Source organism: Puntigrus tetrazona, chromosome 10 (assembly GCF_018831695.1).
Source record: "Puntigrus tetrazona isolate hp1 chromosome 10, ASM1883169v1, whole genome shotgun sequence".
NCBI lineage: Eukaryota > Metazoa > Chordata > Actinopteri > Cypriniformes > Cyprinidae > Puntigrus > Puntigrus tetrazona.
Window position 1 is genome coordinate 1,274,081 of NC_056708.1, and position 23,162 is coordinate 1,297,242.

The 23,162-nt window shown below is 39.9% G+C and overlaps 1 protein-coding gene across 4 annotated transcripts in view; it reads left to right on the forward strand.

The window, feature by feature from the left end:
* The window catches only part of sh2d3ca (SH2 domain containing 3Ca), a 44,991-nt gene extending 23,062 nt beyond the window's left edge, over nucleotides 1–21,929 (forward strand). For 2 of the 4 annotated variants that reach the window (XM_043250509.1, XM_043250512.1), the window contains 10 exons: nucleotides 9,425–9,553; nucleotides 11,480–11,907; nucleotides 12,744–12,818; nucleotides 13,090–13,214; nucleotides 14,136–14,626; nucleotides 15,966–16,081; nucleotides 17,314–17,485; nucleotides 17,909–18,020; nucleotides 18,288–18,494; nucleotides 19,211–21,929. In XM_043250509.1, the coding sequence (XP_043106444.1) occupies nucleotides 9,425–9,553; nucleotides 11,480–11,907; nucleotides 12,744–12,818; nucleotides 13,090–13,214; nucleotides 14,136–14,626; nucleotides 15,966–16,081; nucleotides 17,314–17,485; nucleotides 17,909–18,020; nucleotides 18,288–18,494; nucleotides 19,211–19,386 (2,031 nt within the window). In that variant the 3' untranslated portion in view covers nucleotides 19,387–21,929. The remainder of the gene's footprint in view (nucleotides 1–9,424; nucleotides 9,554–11,479; nucleotides 11,908–12,743; nucleotides 12,819–13,089; nucleotides 13,215–14,135; nucleotides 14,627–15,965; nucleotides 16,082–17,313; nucleotides 17,486–17,908; nucleotides 18,021–18,287; nucleotides 18,495–19,210) is intronic. The other 2 variants (XM_043250511.1, XM_043250513.1) reach the window with 1 other exon arrangement.
* Nucleotides 21,930–23,162: the final 1,233 nt, after the last annotated feature.

Sequence of the window (23,162 nt, forward strand, 5' to 3'; positions counted from 1 at the left end):
TAATACCCATCTTATGTTTTCGCACATACATTAGCGCGCTAACAGTAAAATTAGCGCAGTTAAGCGGTTAAAAATGTCGGCACTTAAAGTTAACCACCACAGTCATTATGTATGCTCCGAACAGTGTTTTTTTTGGTACTCTTCAAATCTTGAATGAGGCTCCCGCTGTGTCTATGATTTCAGCTTTTTGTTAAACCCGCTACATCGCGGCACTGAGATGCTATTTGGCTAATACGGATGCCGTGAATGTCGAGGCATTTATCTGCAGAGACATGTTCTCTCCAAACCCGTGATGAAAGATAAGTCATGTGTGTTTTCCTGTGGTACTTGCCCCCCTCTATGACACCATATGCCCAAAACCCTCAGAAACACACTTGCTTTGAGCTGCTCCCCAAACACATAGGGACCAAACCACCCGTAGACCCCATATGGCCAGTTTTCTCTTTCTTTCTGTTCTCTCTCTCTCTCTCTCTCTCTCTCTCTCTCTCTCTCTCTCTCTCTCGTTCTCTGTGAGCCGGAGGAAAGAGGGTAATCAGGATGTTTCTCCTGCTCCTGTCAGTGTAACAGGCCCATGTGTCACAGAGACACATTACGATCCAGCAGAAGCACACAATAGCAGCACAAAGAAAATACACACAGTCTTATGAGCCCAACCACAAACCACACGAGACGTGGCCTCGCATACACTCTGTGATGTCATGCATAAGCATTTTAACTCGGGTGAAATTGCATTACTAGTGGAGACCATTGTCTTTTCAGGCAGTTGAAACCTTCTCTTTAGTAATTTTATTGTTAATTTGCCTAATTTCTGTCTTTCTGTAGTTTTAAAGCTTTTAGATTATACACAATCAAATTAGATTATAACACATTTTCAGTGCCTATATATATGCATTAATATGTAGTATTTAAGTGAGTTTAAAATGCTGGTAGAAAAAAAAAAAAAAAAAAAAAAAAAAAAATATATATATATATATATATATATATATATATATATATAATTGCTGCTTCATTTATTAATCTTCTTTCTAAAGGCTATTTAGAATTATTATTTTAATTTATTTTTGTATATATATATATATATATATATATATATATATATATATATATATATATATATATATATATATATATATATATTTTTTTTTTTTTTTTTTTTTTTTTTTCATTAATTTTTTCCTAGATAAAGGAGTAAAAACAAATTATATAATTATAACAGGCACAGATTTTTGTTATATACTTAATATCTTTCTACATAGTATATGCATGAAAATAGCTACAGCAATGTGTATATGTTGTCTCTATATAAACACACACTGTATATTTGCAGCTTTAAGGTTTTCAAATGTTCCAGATTTAATAATTTTGCCTAATATTAATAACTCGTAGCATCATTAAACGAGTCTCACATTTTGTACACGAGTGCAAAAAACAAATCCGCTGACAGACAGCCAATCCTAGTAATTCCCAGCATTCTTCAGCTGAATTAGAAGCACAGAGACCAATTCATAATTGATGCTTAATTATCAATCTCATTTGGAACAGTCGTTACCTATGCATAGGAAATCATTCGGCCCCCGAGGCCTGATGGGCCACAGGAAGCACTCAGGCTTCAGAGAAATGCTTGAGCTGGAATGTGTGTCAGCACACCCAGAATTCCCAGAGCGCCACAACAGCTGATCGCTGGCCTCATGTTGCCGGCGGAACAGCTGATGGGGTGTCGTCCAAATGCATCCGCCCAGAATTTCCCCCTCATTTCCCCAAGACACATCGCACTGCCCTTGAGACGTCCCATCAGAGGGACCGGGCGGCATTTCCATGACAACAGCACGATCAGGTGTTTGCTCTCCGAGTGCTGAGGTCACAGTCTTGGCCCAGCAGAAGTCGGCCCTTTCACACACACACACACACACACACAATCCAAACGCCCCTCGCGGCACGCAGCTGACTGATGGCGTTTGACAGGAGCCAGTGTTTTGACGTGGGACTGGCTGTATCCAAATGCTAAAGCGCGCTCCTTTATTTTTAATAGGTCAAGAGGGTTGCCAATAACAGGAGGTGCAGGGTGGCTTTGAGACGACCTAATTCCTGCTCCGAGTTGAGCTGAGGTCGTGCTGCGCTCGCCAGACTTCTGATGCTAATTAATTAAAGTGCAGGTGTATGCCTATCCACACGGAGTAGTGCAATAAAAAGAATCATGGTTATTGGGAACAATATGCAATGCAATATTGTGTTACTCCTTAAAAAAGTAACTAATTGTGTTAAAAAACGCATTACGTTACCTTTGCAGTACTTGGATTAGGTTAGATTTTAACAGAAAACTCAAGTTAGCAAATAAAGTGAAATGAATATGCTTCGGGTTGAAGTAAATAACCCCCAGTTTCAAAAGACATTTGATTTTAAGTAACTTTGATATTCTCTTGTAAAGTTGAAGTAATGGTTACTGTACTAGTTATCTGATTGATTACATAACTTCCGTGCTGTTTGTCATTTCTTTGTTAATAATTGTGAAATGCACAAAACCGAAAAATCGAAATAAATTTTTAGTGTAATGCCAAAGGAAAAAAAAATAAGTGACTCAAATTCACAAAAAAATGCATTAGCTATTATGAATTAACAATGATTTTTTTTTATCTAGGTCAATGATCATTTCTAAAAGTACTGGTTTACAATATTGATTAAATTATTTCCTTTCTTGAAACAATGATTTGTTTGTATATATTTAAGTTTTAATTTTAAAACGTGTTTTTATATGCATAAATTAACATTTAATTAAATGTAAAATAAAAAAATTTAATTTATGTCAAACGTACATTAATCAAACTGGTGTTTAATGTTGAATGTGTTGCAACGAGTCCAGTTTCCTGCTTAGAAAGAGAAGCCATCAAAAGTCTCAAAATGAGCTGACTTTATGTGTTTATATTATACATATATATCATTATCATTTATTTTCGTCCTATAGAAACAGCAATTTTTTATTTCATGTTGACTTTACATAGACCCTCTGGCGAAGCAGATGGCAGCCGTGCCGTCGGCTTCAAGACTACAGACTTCACAGTCAAGAGTCATTGCGCCTAAATTTGTCTGCAAAGCACAAGAGGGAGAAACAAGTGCGATGAAAAGACAGAGCAAGAGAGAAAGGGGGAGGATAGAGAGATTGAGGTCTGATGCCAAGACTGCTGAGATTATACAAGAGGTTTAAAATGTCACACTGTACATTTGTAAACCTGGAGTTAGCGCTCTTATTTGCATACTCAGGAGGTCAATAACATTGACTGAACGAATACAGCTCATGACAAACTGACACAACACGACCTGTTTAATAACTGCTTGTTCATCTGTGAAAATGTCATTGTGTAAGTCTGCTCTGGCTGTTTCAAACAAATAAAACGATTGCAACCTAGGCTCGAACAAACCCTGGAAAGGAATGAGAAGGAACACGGCTAAAACACACAACAGAGCTGTCTCGGGATCAGAAATAAAATGTTGTTTCATGGGGTCTGGTATCGCACTGAGCTTACGAATCGGTCCGCGATCCAGAGCGCATCGTTCTATGCATGCTGAATTAATAAAATGTTCCAGATTCGCCGGCCCTGCCGTCTGCGGTTCCTCGCGGCGCTCCGGGACAGCGAGCCAGACGCTCGAAACACGGAGATAAGAGCTGTGTTTATTTACAGTGACTTTTCCTCGAGCTTTTCTGAGATTCTCTGGATTCAAGGTTATGCATGTGTTTTCTTCCAGTAAATGTAGAAAATCCTGTGTGAGATCTGGACTGTTTTGGTTGAACCAACAGGATTGATATAATAAATAGTTACAGAAACTTCTCTCGCCATCGCAGAAACTTCTCTTCCTCATCGCTCTCAGAAAATAACGGTACAATTTAGGTAATTTAGGGGTCTAATACTTTTCGAAAAGGTATTGAAAAAGAGAAATATACTGTCATGCTTCAAAAAGTACAAGAACCATAAAAAGCAATCCATACTAGTACATTGCCACAGCATTTTGAGTTTGATATGAATTCGAGGACTGTGGCAGATGGGAAATGTTCAAATTAAATTTGGCTTCAGAAGACATATGGAACATTTTATAGTGCTTATATTTTCCATGACTCACTGACAGCTTTCGATTGATGGACAAAAGCGGATTAAAAATTCGGACTACTTTTGTTTTCTGTGAAGCCATATGAACAACGCGAGCGAATCTTTGAGTAAGGATACGTTTACACTAAGCGAAAATGACTCCTATTCACATGGATCCACGAAAGCGTTGTAAAGACACAATACGCTTGAGGACGCGTACACACATTTTAAACGTTTGCATTGTCAGGCCCTCAAAACATCTAAAACGCGTTAAAACATTCCTGTTTTTAGTTGAATATAGCGTCATGTAGGTCTGTTTCTTGAAGAAATCAATGTCATGTGAACTTCCCGGTCATCTCGCTCTCCAAAGAAGCTGATCTGAGACCAAAAACATTTCAAGCATGTGGATTTGTATGTTCATGCAAACATGGTTATCAATTTACATCTCTGAAACGCGCACAACATCAGCTTAGTATTGTTGTTAATAGAGTCATATGAGCTCTAGTACCTCATCTGACCCGCATGTGTGTGTGTTAAACACCAGAGAGGGTGTGTGGGTGTGTGTTTGAAACAGAGACACAGACAGACCGAGAGAGAAAATCTAAGAAACAGAAATCGTTTTAAGATCTAATATGTTGGGATGTAGGCCAGCGATGACAGATATGGGGATTTAGTGGAGATTTGGGTGGTGTAAGACAGCACGGATAGATGAAGGGATAATGCAAAGATGGTTTTCTGGGAGATAAGGGCATGATAGGGGCATTAAGACGGCTTAAGGTGGGATGAAAAGGACAGCAACACCGCACGGGCAGCAGATGGACAATGTCTTAAAATCGGGATCCCCGGGTCAACCGGAGGGAAAGGTCAGAGGGCTGGGTGTATCTATCTGTGTCCGTCCATGGAGTTTGTAATCCAAAATGTCTCATTGAGATTGTACGATTACCCACCCTTGAAGGCTTAAAACATACAATAGTTGTACTAGGACTTATTGATGGTCAACGTCAAATAGCCACCCATCACAAAAAGTCTTTAAAAATAAAACCATGAACTGCAAAAGGCACGATTTTGACGAATGCGTTTATTCAAGTCAACTATCATCTCAGAAATTAAAATTAAGATTATGCCACCATTTACTCACTTTCGTCAGTTACTCATCTCTTTCAAAATCTGCACTACTAATGGTGTGGTCACATTCACGACTGTTGAGCCATTTTCTGTGGGTCATTTTAATTTCGAAACTCAGCATGAGGATTTCCCATATGCAGATTTGACATCAGATTTGAATTTGTGGTTTCTATGTGGGCTGAGCAATAGACAGTTCAGCTTTTTCTGTAAAGTTGTGCTGAAACTGAAGAAACTATGTATTTAAACCGTTGTCTAGTTGGTACCTACCGGCCTAAATGGTGCCACAGGAGACATTTAAAGGTAAAGTACCTCTATCGCCCCAACGGTTACCTAAGAACACTAATAAACCATTTGCTTAGCATTCCCTTGTACTTTTGGACGTTTCAGTAAAGTATGTTTTATGGTCTAAATCATATTCCACATCAGTGTGGCAGGTGATTTTGACACCAGCTGCTCCGTTATCTCTCACAGCACTGGGTCAGTGCTCAGCAGGGCCGACTGGATTAGCTCTACCCCAGAGAGCGGACTCAATGACACGCGCTGACCTGTGAAGCTTTATCTGCCATATCTGCTGGTCGCGTTGGCCTAATGGTTTTTTGCGTCTATGCTTTTCCTTTCACCCAGAGGAGCAGCTGCACTCAATCACACACGATCTGAGCGATTGCGAGGGCTCTTCTGATTGGTGGAAATAGAATTAGGTGGGTGGGTGTTTAGGTTAAATGGAACGACGCGATTGGTGGGAGAAGCGAATGGGGGAGCTGAGTGAAATTGGGTGATGAATCACGCTGGATGTTATTCATGACAAGCCATGGGGGTTTGAAGATAAACACCCCCGAATGGGTTGGTGTTTGTGCATGAATTCATCCAGGGATTTTCAGGCAAATATGTCCCGCAAGATGCAATAGGAAACCAAAATAGGAGGCCAAGCCGGCACCCCAATGTTCATACTATTCATCCTAAATTCTATGTGATATTAGTAATTTACAGTACTATTTAGGGCAGTATACATATTGGGACTATGAATGCTTGGAAATTTTAGACAGTGTTATTATGACAGCACCATGGGAACCTTATCTTTGTCTGCTATGATTCTTAGATAGGCCAGAGGTATTAAATTAAAGTTTTAGGAGGTTCAGTATGTACATTTCCTTCTTAGCAAATATGGCTTAAATGCCTATTAAATGAAATGAACGGAAGTAAACTATGAAATAATAAATCCTACATGGAAAAAGTAGTCTGCAAACTGCTGCTTAGTCCAGTATACATGGTTAAATGTGAAAATGTGTGCTTGTTAGCCTAGTCCTTTTTATTTAGTAAATACTCCTATATCTACTGTGAACACAACTCCTGAAGTTACTAAAGTTTGTTTATGACAATAATCTGTGAGGAATGATTTGTGGATTATTTCCGGATTATTTGTCCTTTGGAAAGAATATCTGATTGGTTTGGCATTCAGGTATCCAACAGCATAACATTTAAACCAGACTAAACTAGAGACTAAAGATGTGATATCCCAAAATCAACCAATCCCATCAGTGCTGTATTATCCTTTTCACAATGCATTGCTCTCTTGCTTTATAAAATGCTTGAAGTGTGTGTGTGTGTGTGTGTGTGTGTGTATGTGTGTGTGTGTGTGTGTGTGTGTGTGTGTGTGTGTGTGTGTGTGTGTGTGTGTGTGTGTGTGTGTGTGTGTGTGTGTGTATGAAGGCACCAGGCCGACTCACACAGTGGGAGGTTTCCATGACAACCAGAGCTTCAGTGCTGGGGGTGTGTGAGCAGCATAGGTCCTATCACCCCCTTTCCATCTCTCCTTCTATCTCTTCTTTATCTTGAATTTCTTTCTGTCCCTGTGTCTCTGTAGAGGTTACGTTGTGCATTCGTGTGTGTGTGTGTGTGTGTGTGTGTGTGTGTGTGTATTTGCGCATGTGGTCAGGTCATTTCCCCCAGCATGCGCTTCATTAGACTGCCAGAAGTGCTTTCTCTGTGGTAGAAAGAGGGCAGTGAGAAAGACATTTTAGCCCTCCAGGAGCAGCTCTAAATGGGGCAAGGGGACTTGAAACAGCCCAGGTGTCTCTCTGGAGTCTTCAGACATCAGTGTTTGGAAGCCGAACGCAGCTTGATCTGATTCAGTCTCTCTTCAGGCTCTTTAATGAGCGAATCTCTGCAGAAATGACAATACATGCTTTGCTAAGACTTATTCAGAACTCTGGTCTCCTGTCTCATCTCTCGTCTCATCTCTTCTTTTAGTTTGTCACAATGGCTCGCTTTATTTTGCTCACATCTCATCTCAACTCACCCCACATCTCCTCATCTTCTCGCCGTTTTTTCTTGTCTTGCCAGGTCTCGTAGCATTTCTTAATCTGTTCTCACCTCATGTCTCATTTTCTGCTCTCACCACAACTCCCTTTAATTTCTCATCTTGTCTTGCTCTTGTCTTGTCTCCTTTCACCTCTCCTTGTTCCATCTCGAAGTGTTTCATCTCATCCCATCTTCTCTGGTCTTCTCTCGGCCCATCTTTCCTTGGCTCAATTTACCTCTTCTTTTCATTTCTCTCGCTCTTATCCTTATAACTCATCTCATCTCACCTCGCATCTTTTCTCGTCTCTTCTCGTGGTCTCTTCTCACTAATTGCTAGAAATTCTCCGCTTGTCAGAATTAGTCTTATTTCATTCCCCTTATGTCATCTTTCTTTGTCTTTTCTCATTAGTTTTCCTGTCTTGATTCACCTCAGCTTAATATTCACCTCTCTTGTAACTCTCTTGTCTAATCTAACCTCATTTTTTGTCTTGCCTTGCTGTTTTCTCAGCTTCTAATTTTTCTCACTTCACTCTAGTTATCTTGTCTCCTCATATCTTTTTCATATCTTGTTCTCACTTCATTCAGTTTTTGCATCATTTCTTGCCTCCACTGAAAAAAAAAGAGTTGTTTCAACAGAAAATAACTTGTTACCCCGCCGTTGGTAAACTTAAAATTTCAAGTTCACTGAACTAAAAAAATGTAGTTTTATTTTTAGCAGTGTTGTTTTGTCTCACCTCTCTTTTTCATCTTGTCTTTTCTCTTTTTGTCTCTATTTCTATTGCTTGTCTCAATTAACCTCTTCTTTTTGTATTAAGTATTGGCTTTCTGCTTTTCTTAGCTCTTCCTGTCTCATCTCATCTGTTCTCTCGGAAGCACCGTTTGAGCAAAACTTAATTTAAACAAGTTAGCTCACTCCTCGAATAAACTCTAATAAAGTTGGAAAAGAGAATAATAAAAAAAAACTGGAAAAGGGTCACCCTTCTCCTGTGAGAGGCACCTCTCATAAGTCAATATAAAGTACTCATATCAGCCTAGGCCTGTTATCGCTCACACACTGGGTTTTCCCCATAGTCCAAAATCGAGAATATATGAGACCAGAATATTGTACCTTGTGGCCATCTTCAAGCAGCAAAAGACAATTACAGACGGCAATATGAGATTACGGAGAGGTCTGGTTAGGCCCAGGTGGTGGATTCGGCCCCTGGAGGCAGAGACAAAAGCAATAACTCCCTACACTTGACCTTGCCTCGCTATCTTTACACGCTTCACACACATACACACACAACCAGTTAAATGACAGCGGGATTGCTGAAATCTAGCATCTTTTCCTGTTCCCAAGAGTAAAAGTGGGTCGAAGAGGGAAAGGAAGCAGATGTTTAATCGGTTTACCTCAGACAGAGAGAGGAAGAGACCATTAGAGTGACCCAGGACTGGGAAATTGATCAAGCGTCTCCCGTATTCACAGACTTTCAGCCCTGTTAGTGCCCTGAGCTCGTCTTTTTATTGACTTCATTACAATGCGGCCGGTGTTTGGATTAGATTTCCTGTGTCGCAGAGGGTCGAGACCTTCGCCTTGAACATTATTTCTACTGGACACGGACACACTTTTGGGACAGTTCTTTGGGAGAGACAAGGAAGTCTCATTCTGCATTGTGTATTTGTATGCTTTTATTCGTTTTTAGCTACAGAGTTGGACGTTACATAAATTATAAAGAAGAGCTATGTGCAGCGGAGCTCTACGTGACTCAAATTACTTTTTAATTTCTCTTATGGATTGATACGTCAGTTTGATAAGTGAGGCAATAAACCTTACAATTGTTGTTCAAGAATGTATTGTTTTTTTCCTCAGAGCGATCAATGGCTCCGCGTTCGCGAAGTAGGGCAGTGTGACTTATTTGCTGGTTTTGCGTGTGCTTTTTTTGCAGTTCTCCAAGGAGAAGTACCTGCTGGAGTCGCCCCCGGAGAAGCTCAGGAAGGAGCTGGAGGACGAGCTCAAACTCAGTAGCAGTGACATGAGGAGCCACGGCTGGTACCATGGCCATATTCCACGAGAGGTGCGTTCGGGGGTCTCACTCACGCAGAAAGTAGACTGAACCCAACAGGGTCTGCTTCACTTTGCAACCTATTCTTAGACAAAAAGAAACTGATGCAAAATCGTTCAGATTTGGAGCAATGAACCGGTGTACGAAAACTATGGAAGCTTGTTTGCACCACTAAGTATAAATAAGAAAACATTTCTGACTTTTTTTCTCAGAAATGCATTATTTAAAGTTGATTGCATGATATGAATATTGTGCTTTTTTATCCTCTGAATTGCATATTATAAAGTATACATATATAATTGTAAGAAATTGTCATTGTTTTTTCTCTGAATTGGAAATATAACTCAAATTTGAGAGTTTATGTCACAATTGTGAGAAAAGAAGGCAGAAATGTGAAAACAAAGTCAGTTTATATCTATTATTTGATGCAACTGCGAGTTTATGTAATTATGTAGCAACTTCATATTATAATTCACACACTAGCTTGAATTGAGTTTATATCATGCGCTTCTGAGAAAAAAAGACTGACTTTATTTCTAGCGATTGTGAATTTATAGATAAAATCCCATAAAAGAACCACATAAGAACTGACAGGACCTTTCATCGAACAGTTCTTCAAAGCGTAAGGATCATTTTAATCATTTAAAGAACTTTAAAGAACCTTTTGTAGAATGGAAGGAATTCAGCTGATGTCAAAGGTTCTTCCTGGAAAATCAATGCCATTAAAGAAACATTATTTTTGAGAGTCTATTTTATTGCCACTGGGAGCTACAAGTGATTTATTTCATCATCAAAAGTGCTGCTTGCATCATCCCGGGACCTTTTTATGTTTTAGGTAGACCACTGAAAACTCACGTGCCCTTAATCTCGGAAGTTGCGTCAAGCTAGCCAGTCAAACGTGAACTGGTGATTTCAAGCTATATGCATCACATGTTCAGTGAAAGGATTGTCTGCCATCTACAGCTATGCCCTCCCAAAATCCCAAACTCTTCTCTCAAACAAACAGAGCAATAGCAGGTGCCAGTGTTTCACCCTCTGGGGAAAAACCGCCAGCAAATGACTTCTAGTTATCTCTGCATATTAAGCGGTAATGCGTGAAAGCATTTTAACTTCAAAAAGATTACACGCCTCAACTTTGAGAACAATGCGCCTCGGAGAGAAGTCCGCACCGCGATGCGAGCAAGTTTGCAACTGGAGAAGTTGTTCAATAAAAACCTTCTTTCTTTTATAGCGTATTATGCGCTCACTTGTTTCGTGCGTGTTTATTTGGGTTTTGATGTGTGAGAGAGTGCGTTTGTGTCCTTTTTGCACCACGGAGCCGTCAAACTACAGCCCACACTGTCTCTACTATGAGAGCAGCCATCTGGGCATTAGCATAATGTATTCTTGCTCAAGCTGGAGTAAAGAGAAACTCCAGCCCTCTCTATTAAAAAAAATATAGCTAGTCGCCATGGCGATACGCCCCCATGCTGCACTTCTGACCTCACCAAATGTACTGTTGCGCCATCTGCTGGAACAGAGGCATGTAGCACAGAGCATCACATCTGTGGCATTTGATTAAAGCTGCAGTCCTATAGCTTCTTTTGTGTTCAAAATGTACAAAATTTATATAATAGTCGAGTGCTAATTCGTCATAGAAGTAGATCCAGCTACAGTATTCTTCCATAAGACGCAGTTCTGTGTGCCAAAAATCATGGACTGCAACTTTAACTATGTTTTAAACCTTGCTATTATACAGCGATGTATCGCACATGTCACAGAATGCCATTTTAATTCATTTGTTTGCATTTAAAATGTTTATTTAAAATAAATTTGATAAGTTTATTTAAGAAACGATGAGCTGGGGTGCTCATGTGGGAAATATGGGTTTGAGTCCCGCTCGCAACGTTTCCTTTTAGAATTCTCTCTAAACATTTCTCTTATTTTGTGTGGTCACAGGCTTCAGAAACGTTGGTTCTGCGTAGCGGTGACTTCCTCGTGCGGGACTCCCTGTCGACCGTGGGAGACTACGTCCTCACGTGTCGCTGGCAGCAGGAAGTCATCCACTGTCGGATCAGCAAAGTCCTGGTCAAAGGCGGGCAAACCAAAATCCAGTACATGCTGGAGCACGAGACCTTCGACTCTGTCCCCGCGCTGGTCAGGCACCATGCTGGCACGGGGCGGCCCGTGTGCCCTCGCACCGGAGCCCAGCTGCTGTGTCCGGTCAACCGCACGCTGCCGCTCAGGTACCTGGAGGCCACGTTTGCTTTGGCCGGTGGGAGACCGGGGTCTACACATTCACCATCGACCCAGAGGGGGGCGCACATCAAGAGACGAAGCGTTACCATGACGGATGGACTGACCACGGAGAAGATCATTCCTCACAGGTAAACCTTCATCATCATCATCATCATCATCATCTCACAGAATAATTTTACAAACTCATAATCGTTTAATATTTTTCACCAGGAGTTGCATTTATTCAGAGTCGCGAAAGAGCATTGCTTTGTTTCATTGTTGTTTTGTTTAGTTTAGTTATCTAGTTAGAGTGTTTTAGTAAATTGGATTGGTTCAAAGTCTCTAAATAATTTTTGTTTGTATTTTTTGTTTGTATGTATTGTTTTAAGCGACCATCTTGGGTTAAATTGGTTCCAAATTTCAAAATAGTGCTTTGTTTGGTTTGGCTTTTTTAACTATACTAATTTATTGTTTTTAGACCGTCTGAGAAGTCTCAAAACATCATTATTTAGTTTAGTTTTGTTTTGTTTTGCTTTGCTTTTTGTTTGATTTGGCTTTCTGACCATATTTATTTAGAGTTTCAGAGTGAGATGTTAGGGTTAGAGTCTTAAAATAACATTTAGTTTTGTTTTCTGTAACCGTATTCATTTAATTAATTTAGTGAGTTAAATTGGTTCTAAGTCTCCAAATATCATTATTTTTGTTTGTCTGTTTTCCATTTTCGTTTGCTTTTGTTTTCTAACCGTATTATTTAGTGTTTAATGACCACTTTCACTTTCAATTAAAGATTCCATGCAAGATTGTTTTTCTTCTGTTTTCCTACCATATTCAGTTATTCACAAATTGTTTTGTTCCGAATATGTTTTGAATGTATATCCTAATCCAATACGGCTTCAGATCTTACACCAGGCATATTAACAAATCATATACACGTGTGCCAAAGATGAGGAGTGATGTGCTCATGTAGGATGTCTTGTATTATCAGTGCGACCCAGTCTACAGAGCCAGATGAGCCCCAGACAGTCGAGCCAGAGGTGAAACCAGCGGAGGGCAGCAGCTGGTGTGTGTGCGTGTGTTTATGTGTGTGTGTGTGTTTGTTCACAGCTGGCACAGACCCCCTCCCACTCACTTCTGTTTTCCAAACAGATCTGGCCACATGGAAACCCTTCACCTGCTTCCGTGCATGTCGTCTTTATCCGCACAAGAGCACTAAATGTCTCCTTCATAAAGCTTAGCTGTGGCTTATAAATTGTTCACCAAAATTGGAAGCTGCTTGTTTTGACATGCAAAATGCGTTTTGACGTAAGTAATAGCACGCTTGTCCTTTCCAGCCCTTCTACGTTGCACCATAAGGATGCCATGAGGAACTGCGCCATGAGCATGGATCAGATCCAAGAGTACCGCTGCCCGCTGTCTCCTGTGGGAGAAACACCTCTTTCACCTGCCTACAGCTCCAGTGAGTCCACACACACGCATCCAAACATTCAAACCCACCGACAGCGCCTCTTAAGTGTTAGCTTAATGATAACACACATCCAGATGGTTGTTATCGGAAAGAGTTATTAGCTTTCACAGAGAAAAAACATTCTTGGCAAGCTTTCAGCCAAGATGAGCAAACAAATTCAAGCGAGGCCGACATTTAAGGGATCTAATACACACATTACACAGATGTTCAGCGTATAAATAATAATGGGGACAAGAAAAAATATTTGATCTTATGTGAACGTTGCATAAGACACGAACACAATGATGAATAGTGTCAAATCATAACATGTTTAAATGGAAAGTAGCACAGTGAAACAGTGAAAACGCCCCTTTTAGTGAACGTTCTGTTAATGAGACAAACACTACCACAACATAACCATAGGCCTGCTGTTAAGTGCCATTCACGTAAAACTAATGTCTTTAAACCTTGCATTTCGCTCCTCTGTCTCGTGTTTTGAACTGCAAAATGCAAAACAAAGCGGAAAAAAATGATAGGTCTATAGACAATCTTATAAAAGTTGTTCTCTGTATTTATAGCATGCTGTGTCATGTGTTAAAGATTCAAGAAATCTGATCAAACATGTCCATCTTGTGCATGTTTACGTAGAAAAACATGCACTGCGTTAATGCATTTTGCATTACACTTTTACAGCATCTCACGTTTGAACAAATGTGACACGTTTATAGACATTTTTCATTTCAATACCTAGCACCTGATATTTTTAAACTCAAAAATGCATCGTGGGTGGCACACGTGATGTCGTGGTGAGATACAAAAACATCTAAGAAGGTCCAGAATTAGGTTGAGTGGTCAAATGCAAGTCAGAGTGCAAATGAACTTGGAATGGTGCAGCCGACCAATCAGAATCAGTTATTTTGTTTCTTTCTCCAGTCTCCCGTCACAGGCATGGCTCGGGAGGGCGTGTCCTCGCTGTGATCCCGCCTTCTCCGGTGATGCGGCGCTCCAGCGACCCCCATCTCTCGCCGTCCTCCTCCAATAACAACCTTCCCTGCTCAGACGCGACCCCCTGCACTCACTCCACGCCGGCTCACGGTTACCCGTCCGAGAGTTCGGAGCCGGGCGGCAGCTACTGCGAGCTGAGACCCGGTCAAGCCCCCATTCCTCCTTGCAAGAGCTACGTGGAGAGGCTGAGGGTGGAGGAGGGCCAAACCCCCGGCTCCGGAGCCCCAGATGGGCTGGAGAGCTTCATGCTCCCCCTGGTGGAGACCAGCTCCTCCTTCAAGCCTGGGAAATACCAGTCCGCTCTGCTGCCAGCCGAGAATAAACCTCTGGAGATGAGCGTGTTGAAGAGGGTGAAGGAGCTGCTGGCCGAGGTGGATCCCAAAACAGCCGCCAAGCACATCACCAAGGCAGACTGCACGGTAAAAAATGCACATGAAAGAAACTGACACTTGGTGGATATATTACTGTTTCCCTATATACATTACACTCAGGTGAAAAAAAATGTAAACATGGTCCAGCTATTCATTCACTGCTTCTCAGGGATTCTTATACAGAGCAAAGGATGTTGTTAAGTGTCCTCAGTCCTCAAACTCCATTCAACTCATCTGAAACAAATAACAAGTAACACATCTGGCCAAAATCCTCACTTAAATCCATTAGAAAGTCAATTGACTGAGATGTGGCTAATTTTAAGTTTATGTCATGTCAGGATTTTTTATATTGGAATTTTATCCAATGCATGTGCAGAAGGTTTGATGTGAGGCACAATTTTTAACATTTAATGTAAATTCTATATTTTTTAGAATTGAGTAATATATTTATGTATTTTATATTCATATTTTTATTTTTAATAAATGTATAACTCGCCCATTGTGTTTTATATATTTTTACACACATATTCGAGGTTCAGTCTTCAATATATGTAATATATAATGATAATTTATACTTCGTATATATTGACTTTTAGTTGCTTTTAGTTGGAAGCATATTTATAATTCATGACAAAAATCATATATATATATAATTTTATATTTATTATAAATAATTTAGTGATAGCTGCATGTATAGAGCCCTTCTTTTGGAGAAATAAAAATAAATTATTATTTATATTTTTAAGGTCTGGTCATGCTCTTAATTTAAGACCAGATATTAATTCAAATTTAAAACACATATGCATCAGTGGTTTTTAATCCTGGTCCTGGAGACCCACTCTCTTCAGAGCAGTGCATCAGCCATCACTGATATATATCTCCGGCACATCATGACCAGCCTCACTTGATGATAACTCATTGTTGAGTGATCTCTTCAACCACAACCACAAATCACTGTTTATTATCAAATAAATTATTCTTACATACATGTTGCAAGACCCAGGACAACATTATGATTTCCCATATACATCAACAGTACCACACAAAATGACCGGTCAATCCCACAGCAGACAGACAGAATGACATTTGATTGGTTCTCAAGGTTCTTGATTCTGTTTTCTTATCCGTGAGAACAGACGACATTACGTAAGACATGTGTGAAGCTGACTGATAAAGTCTGAATGTCACCCCAAACCTTTCATCTGATCCATTAACATCTAAACCTTCGGGGTTAATAAACTCTTTCCACACTGCTGTTTACCACTTTCATCATGTGACGAGTTCATGGCTAATTAAATGTCTTCTGCTCTGACTGTGAATATATTAGGATGAAAATGAAGGGGTGGGGTTGAATATATTGCTCTTGTAACTGTGTGGCCATCTGCAGGTTGCTAGGATACTGGGCGTTACCAAGGAGATGCAGAGGATGATGGGAGTGAGCTCGGGGCTGGAGCTGCTGACTCTTCCGCATGGACACCAGCTAAGACTGGATCTGCTGGAGAGGTGAGCAAACTCTTACTCTCATAACACAGATAACAACATCAGGACACAGCACAGACTTCAGCTGCACGGAACGAATCAACAGCCAATCATTAAAAGATTTCTAGTTGGACATCAGCTCATTAAAAGGATAGCGTGATAATGATGCTGGAAATTTAGCTTTGCATCACAGGATCAAATTGCATTTTAAAATACATCACAATAGAAATCAGCTATTTTAAATTGCAATAATATTTGACAGACACAAGTTTTCCTTTCCCTGAAGATCCCTGAAGTTGCAAAGACTAAAGTCTCAAAACCAAAGAGATATTCTTTATAAAAGTAAAGCCTCGACCACAGCTTCCTAAAACACCTTGTTTAAATCCGCCCCCACTTTTCTATGTCACAGAGTGGTTTATTTGCATAACTCCGCCCAAATGTTTACATAAAGAAAGAAGGCGGAGCTATCATTCTGTCTGTAGTGTTGCTGCGGGCGCCATGTTCTGGAGACGCTGTGTTTCGTCGTAAAAGTGAAACAGCTTTGTTTGTGTTTCTAAAAGAGGACACGAGTAGAAATCAGAGTTAAGTTGTGTTTACTACACTGTTCAGAACAGATGAACACAAATATTAGAGTGTGTTCAGTTCATTTACAGAGAACTGATTCCTGAATCTATGCTGACTGTAACAGAGACTATAAAGTGAGTGATTCTGCAAGAACTGTCTGGTGCTTCTGACTCACAACCTTGAATTAATTTACAATTTCTTACAAAAAGAACCTGCTACTTACTTTTTTTAAGCAAGAGTTTTGAGCAGTGTAGAGTAATGCCTGGTGTTTGGTGTTTCTCCAGTCATTAAGTCATTATAATCAGCAATTATGTCTCCACTGGATGCAACAAATGCCTTGTTTGTGTTGTTTTTTTATTGTTTTGGTCATAGCATCATGTTGCGGTAAGGGCGTAACATTTCCATCACACGCTTGCAATCACAACACGCTGAATAGCTGGCCAATCAGAGCACACCTTGCTGTTTTACAATGATGAGCTTTGTACAAATCGACCTGTTTCGGGAAGGCGGGGCTTAGAGAAGAAACAATAATGTACAATATGCGAAAAACAATGTGTTTTTTGTCCCCATAAACACAATGCATTACACCACTTAGCAGCATTACGTGACCCTTTAAATAAATGCCGCCTCGGTGAGCAGAAGTGACTGTGTTTAATATATTTGAGTGATCAGCTTTGTCTGCGGTTCAACAGGTTTTACACCATGTCTATAATGATGGCGGTGGATTTGTTGGGTTGCACGGGCAGCACAGAGGAGAGAGCAGCCCTCCTGCATAAAACCATCCAGCTGGCTGCTGAACTCAAGAGCAACATGGGCAACATGTACGGATTCGCCGCCGTCATGAGAGCCCTGGAGCTGCCGCAGGTGAGAACACACACCTGTCCTCTCACACCACGGCTTACCAGTCTCCTTAAAGGGAGAGTTCACCCAAAACTGAATATGACCTCATAATTTAATCACCCTCAAGCCATCCTAGGTGTATATGACGTTCTTTTTCTTCTTAGCTTTATAAAGGCAGTGAATGGGTGTACTTCACTCTTTTTATGATGGATGAACGTTTTTAGGCTTCAAAATCTTGACCCACATTCACTGCCATTAAAAAGCTAGGGAGACATTTTTTAGTGTATTCATCTGTGAGTTTTCGGTTTTAATTTTTGCGTGAAATATCCCTTTAAACACCTCTAGCTGAAACTAAATGTAAAATGCATACCAGAGTGTAAGTACTGTTTAGAGGCGTCATTCTTTTACAGTCAGGCATTTCTAGATGTTCTGTGATGTTTGTTGTAGATCTCACGGCTGGAGCAGACGTGGATCACACTGCGACAGAGACACACAGAAGGTGCAATCCTCTATGAGAAAAAGCTCAAGCCGTTCCTGAAGGCCATGAATGATGGGAAAGGTAGGACGAAGTGCTTTAAAGAATTCATCTGCGTTGACCAGTAATTTTTTTGTTGTTGTTTTATTGGCAGTGGCAAGACTTTTGATAGTGATAGAATAGCAGCACATGTGTGATTTTCTTCTAATGGCAATGTATAGGTCCTTTTCTATGCAATAGAACCCAAGGCCCTTTGCCTTATCCAAAAAAATTGAAGCGCCATTTAGAGGCATCTGAACTGATATATGACAGATGTATGTGTTTATTTATAATTATGCATGAATGTTTCAGAGACCTGTGTGCTCTCAAACACGTCTTTCCCTCACGTGGTGCCGGTGTTGTCGCTGCTGGAGCGTGGCGTAGCTGCTGGAGAGGCTCTGGAGTCGTGGGAGAGCGTGGAGTCTGGAGTGGACGTGGTCATGAGTCACCTGGAAGCGGCACGAACCATCGCTCACCACGGGGGACTGTACCGCACCAACGCCGAGAGCAAACTCCAGGGTACATCAGCTAAAATATTAAATAAGAGTGTTTAAGAGTACTTAAAGGGTTAGTTCACCCCAAAGTGAAAATTCGGTAATTAATCACTCACCCTCGTGTCATTCCAAAGCCTTCAGAACGCAAATTAAGAGACATCTGACCCTCCAAAGACGTCAACACAGCTGAAATGATCCAGATCCAGAAACGTAGTAGATACATCGATAAAACGGTCCGTGTGACATGGGCGGCTTATCTTCAGTCCATGATGCTACGAAAATACTTTTTTCGCGCAAGCAAAACTAATATAACAATTTACGCAACCATTTTTCTCTGAGTCGCGTCTTTCGCCATTTTGGAGAGTTTTGCACACGCTTTGACGTATGTGATGCAATCATCAATGTTTACGTAATCTGTGGTTGTTCACTCTTAGGAGAAAGCGTGCGTTGCAGTACTTTCTGAAGTGATGCTAAATGTAACTGTAAATGTAACCATTGGTAAATTTTTGCCGATGTATTTACTAAGTTTTGGAACTGGAACGCTCTCTGGTTACATCAAGAGCATCTTAAATTGTGTTCTGAAGATGAAGGAAGGTCTTAAGGCTTTGGAAAGACATGAGGGTGAATTTTGGGGTGAACTAGCCCTTTAATAAATAATAACCGAATAATATTAGCCTAAAAAGCATGCACTTTTGAAGACACACTGTAATTCGAAGTGCACTATTTTCTGCCTCCACACAGATTTCCAGGAGCAGAAGGAGGTGCTGGAAATCTTCTGTACGGAGTTTCAGATGAGGCTTTTATGGGGCAGCCGCGGCTCTGAAGGAAGCCAGTCCGAGCGCTACGAGAAGTTTGACAAGGTCCTCACCGCTCTGTCCCACAAGCTAGAACCTCCTGTACGGCACAGCGAATTATAGCACCCCCGCACCCACAAATGGTATGATCCCTGACCTTCCTGTCACTCCTACTCCTGGACCGGACCATGCTTTTTTGGGGGGGAACACGGCACTGAGGGACTCGCTCTGCAAAACAAGGCACAAAAGGGGACAGGCTTTATGCGAGCATGATAGCGCCCCCTAAAGAACACAGCGGTGAACTGCAGCAATGGAATGAAATAAAAATCTAAAGCCAAAATCCCTTTTTCAGTGGTGACCAAGGGCACTTCCTTTTCAAAAAGAGAGAATGTGATGAAGTGCGAGTTGACTTTAACCCTAACGGGTCTGAATCCTGTTTCATGTGAATCCATAATTTAGTTTCCGTCAGCTTTTATGTCGACAAAAAGCAGGAGGTGACACGTCTCCGTGCTTGGAGACGAGACTGCATTGACGTTACACGGTTTATTGCTGGAATAGACTGAACACACGCTCACCTTTCAAATGTCTGAATGTAAGTTGCCAAACCATGAATTTAAACCGATGTCTGCTGGAAAAAGAGTCTTATTTTTATGCTCACTTTTTGGGTTCACTTCTGTGTAGTTGTGGGGGTTTTTTCAGGTCTTGTCATGGCTTTGTCGATAGAAACGGAGTCGACGGTTACTGTGAGGAACTGGGCCTTCATTTTTGTACCGCGTCTGTAACAGATGCTCACATTCACGGTCTGACAGCATCGCTTCTCAGAGCGCTTTGGTGTCTATGTGTTAGCGAGGAAGTGTACGATAGAAGACATGCTGTTTTCCTTCCTCTCTTTCGGTCTTTTTGGGGGTTTGTTTTTGTCTGAATGGGTCACATCATTATGACGTTCCTCGTAATTAGAAATGTTCGGACTTAAAAAAATCAAGTGCAAAAAAAAATTTTTTTGAGACTTGGCAACCCAAGCTCATTAACATAAGACCGCCCACTTCGTCATTTTCAAAGGATCTGATTTGTTAAAACAGACTTTGCTTATTGAATTAATTGTTATTAAGTGCTGTTGTCACCGGAAAACTTATACCGATAAACGCGGAAGTGTGAAAAAAGCTACCTGTGAAAGTGGTAAAGTCCGCCACGTGCTGTGCTGTTTCGGCTGTGTGTAGCACCTACTGCTCTGCAGAGCTTTCGAGATGTCGGAAAAAGCAAAAGAAATGTCGGAAAACAGCTCATTTACAGTGAAAATCGCTACGTTAGCAACCCCACAGCTCATGCGTTTCTCATAGAAGGCCATTTGCATAAAGTCTTAAAGGCACAGCAGCGCAAAAACAGCCTGCAAAATTAAGTTAAATAGCAAAAATCTGGATATGACCGCTTTAATATCTTTCGTGACCGATAGCGCTTGTCGACACGGCCTTGGCAACGATACATAACTCTCAATGCATTTCAGTGAATGTCAGTTTGAATTAAATTATTTAAGAGACCCATAAAGCCAAACTTTACGGATCGAACACAGACGTTTGATTATTCATTCAAAACATTTAAAGTAATGTCACGGCAATAATTTACAAACTAATATATAGAGGATCGCTGTGTTAGCGGTTTACGCTAACGCATATTGATCATATTTAAGATTAGGAGTTTTACTAGGTAATTTTGATGCATAAATCATCTGTTTGTCCAACAGATATGAATTATACCTCATACAATAAAAAAATCTGTTAGGAAAGGGTGGGCTACATACAGTTTTCACTGTGGTGGTTTTAATAAAACAACTACAAAAGTTGAATGAGGGCTCTTTTGATTTAGGCCATTAGGTAGCCACCTAGCAGCCATCCAAAACACTCTGATATCTTTGTGGCAACTTTTGGATGGGTGCCGTTCACATTTTCATGGAAAACTAAAGTTTGAAAGAGTTCGTCGAGTAATAGCAACATGCTCATTAAACTCAGTACACTTACTAGTCCAATACCGTTGTCACATTCTGGTAGATTTAGCCAAACAAAACCCAAAGTCACATGCATATACCTCTATCAACAGTGTAAATGTTTTACCCTTATTTCTGGGTATCATAAAGAGAAAAGTTGTAGGTATCTGTTCCTAACGCCATCTATTGTGTATCATATACAGGCTGCTATACTTCACACCCAGTCTATCAATGCATATTTCCAGGGAATTTTCTGAAGGTATTTTTTCAGGTATCTATTAAAAGGCACATCTGAAAGTAGAAGATGCTGTCTGTCACAGATAGGAGGAGCATTATGGGATGAAAAGTGGATCGTATGCAATTTCACTTTTAGCCAGCAGAGGGCTCTGTTTAGTAAGCTAAAAATAATAATAATAATAATAATAATAATAAATGGAAGTAAGTTTTGAACCTTTTGGAACTTTTTTTAACGAGGCCTGCTGGTCTAGGACTGTAACTTGTGTTTGGTTTCTCTACTGTAAAGGTAAATGTGTGACTATTTCGTTTTGTAAATAGTTACCCCTAAACGGTGGACGACAGACGAGGCGGACAAGCTCACGTGGTTGCATCCTTTTATTATGTGCTGTACATACTGGTATGTCATATGTTTTGCACTCTTTTTTCAGAAAATAAATACAGCAAGCTTGTGTTTTCGTGCTCTTTTTTTGCTCTAAAATATTTTAAGAGGAAGTAAAATAAGCATTCGGTTTTTAATAATTCATTCCAAGCCCATAAGACTTTTGTTCATCTGTCTTATTAGTGGGCAATGATTACAAAATGAATGACTTTATTGAACTATTTCTTCTTTTCTGTGTCAGTATCTCGTTAAAGAGAGTATAACAACTCATATAGTACATCCGCATTTGGAGGAGGCTATTATAAAATAAAGTAATAAAAAAACTCTAAAATGAAATCACAAAAATGTTTAGGAAAAAGTAAATATTAATGATATTTTACATACAAATGATATTTTAGCAGAGTTGGACAGTAACTAGTTACATGTAATTGGTCATTTAATTACAAGATAAATATAACTGTAATCAACTACATCTACTGAGAAAAATAAATTAGAGTCGCTTGTTTATAATTGTTATAAATGTTAATAATTTCAAAGGGGGGTTACATTTTGAATAATATTATTTTGTAGCAAATCTATTTTTATTTTGCAATTTTGTTGCTAAATTTAGCAGCTTTTCAGACTACATTAGCTATTTTTTTTTCTAAAAGCACCTAGCAACAAATTTAGCAATTTTTTTTTATGTATTTGGACATTTTTAGCAACTTTTTATAAGTGTCTCCAACAATAAAAAGGCACGCATTTTCCATCCGCATTTAAAAAAAGAGGATTTAATAATAGTAATAATAATTTAAGAATTGCTATTAATTTATCATACAGTTTGTTAGTGGTACCTGCGATTGATGATCACTGTACTAAAAATATTAAATATATTATATTATTATCCATTATCCATCATCCATTGCATCCCTGTAGCTCGAAAACACAGTGTGTAATTTAAAATGCAGATTAATGCGGAAAATTATTATTCGTGTTAACATAATAGATTGTGTATATCTTCGAAAATGAATAATTTTACATGTGTGTCGCTATTTAAAAACAGAGCTCTTTTATTAAATTAAAGTTGCTCTGAAAAATAAATAATGAAACCAGGGTTGTTAATGCTATACGGGTTAGAAGATTACTTTAGGTTTAGACTAAAATATTGCTTACAAGATATTATTAAATCAAAGGCGGGCCAGTGATATTTGGAATAAACGGTATTTTATTAATATATGTTATGGTTGCACACTTAACTCAAAAAGTGTAATTCTACAATATGAGCAGAAGATGGCCGCAGCGTCGAGCTCCAGCTCCGGAGAGACG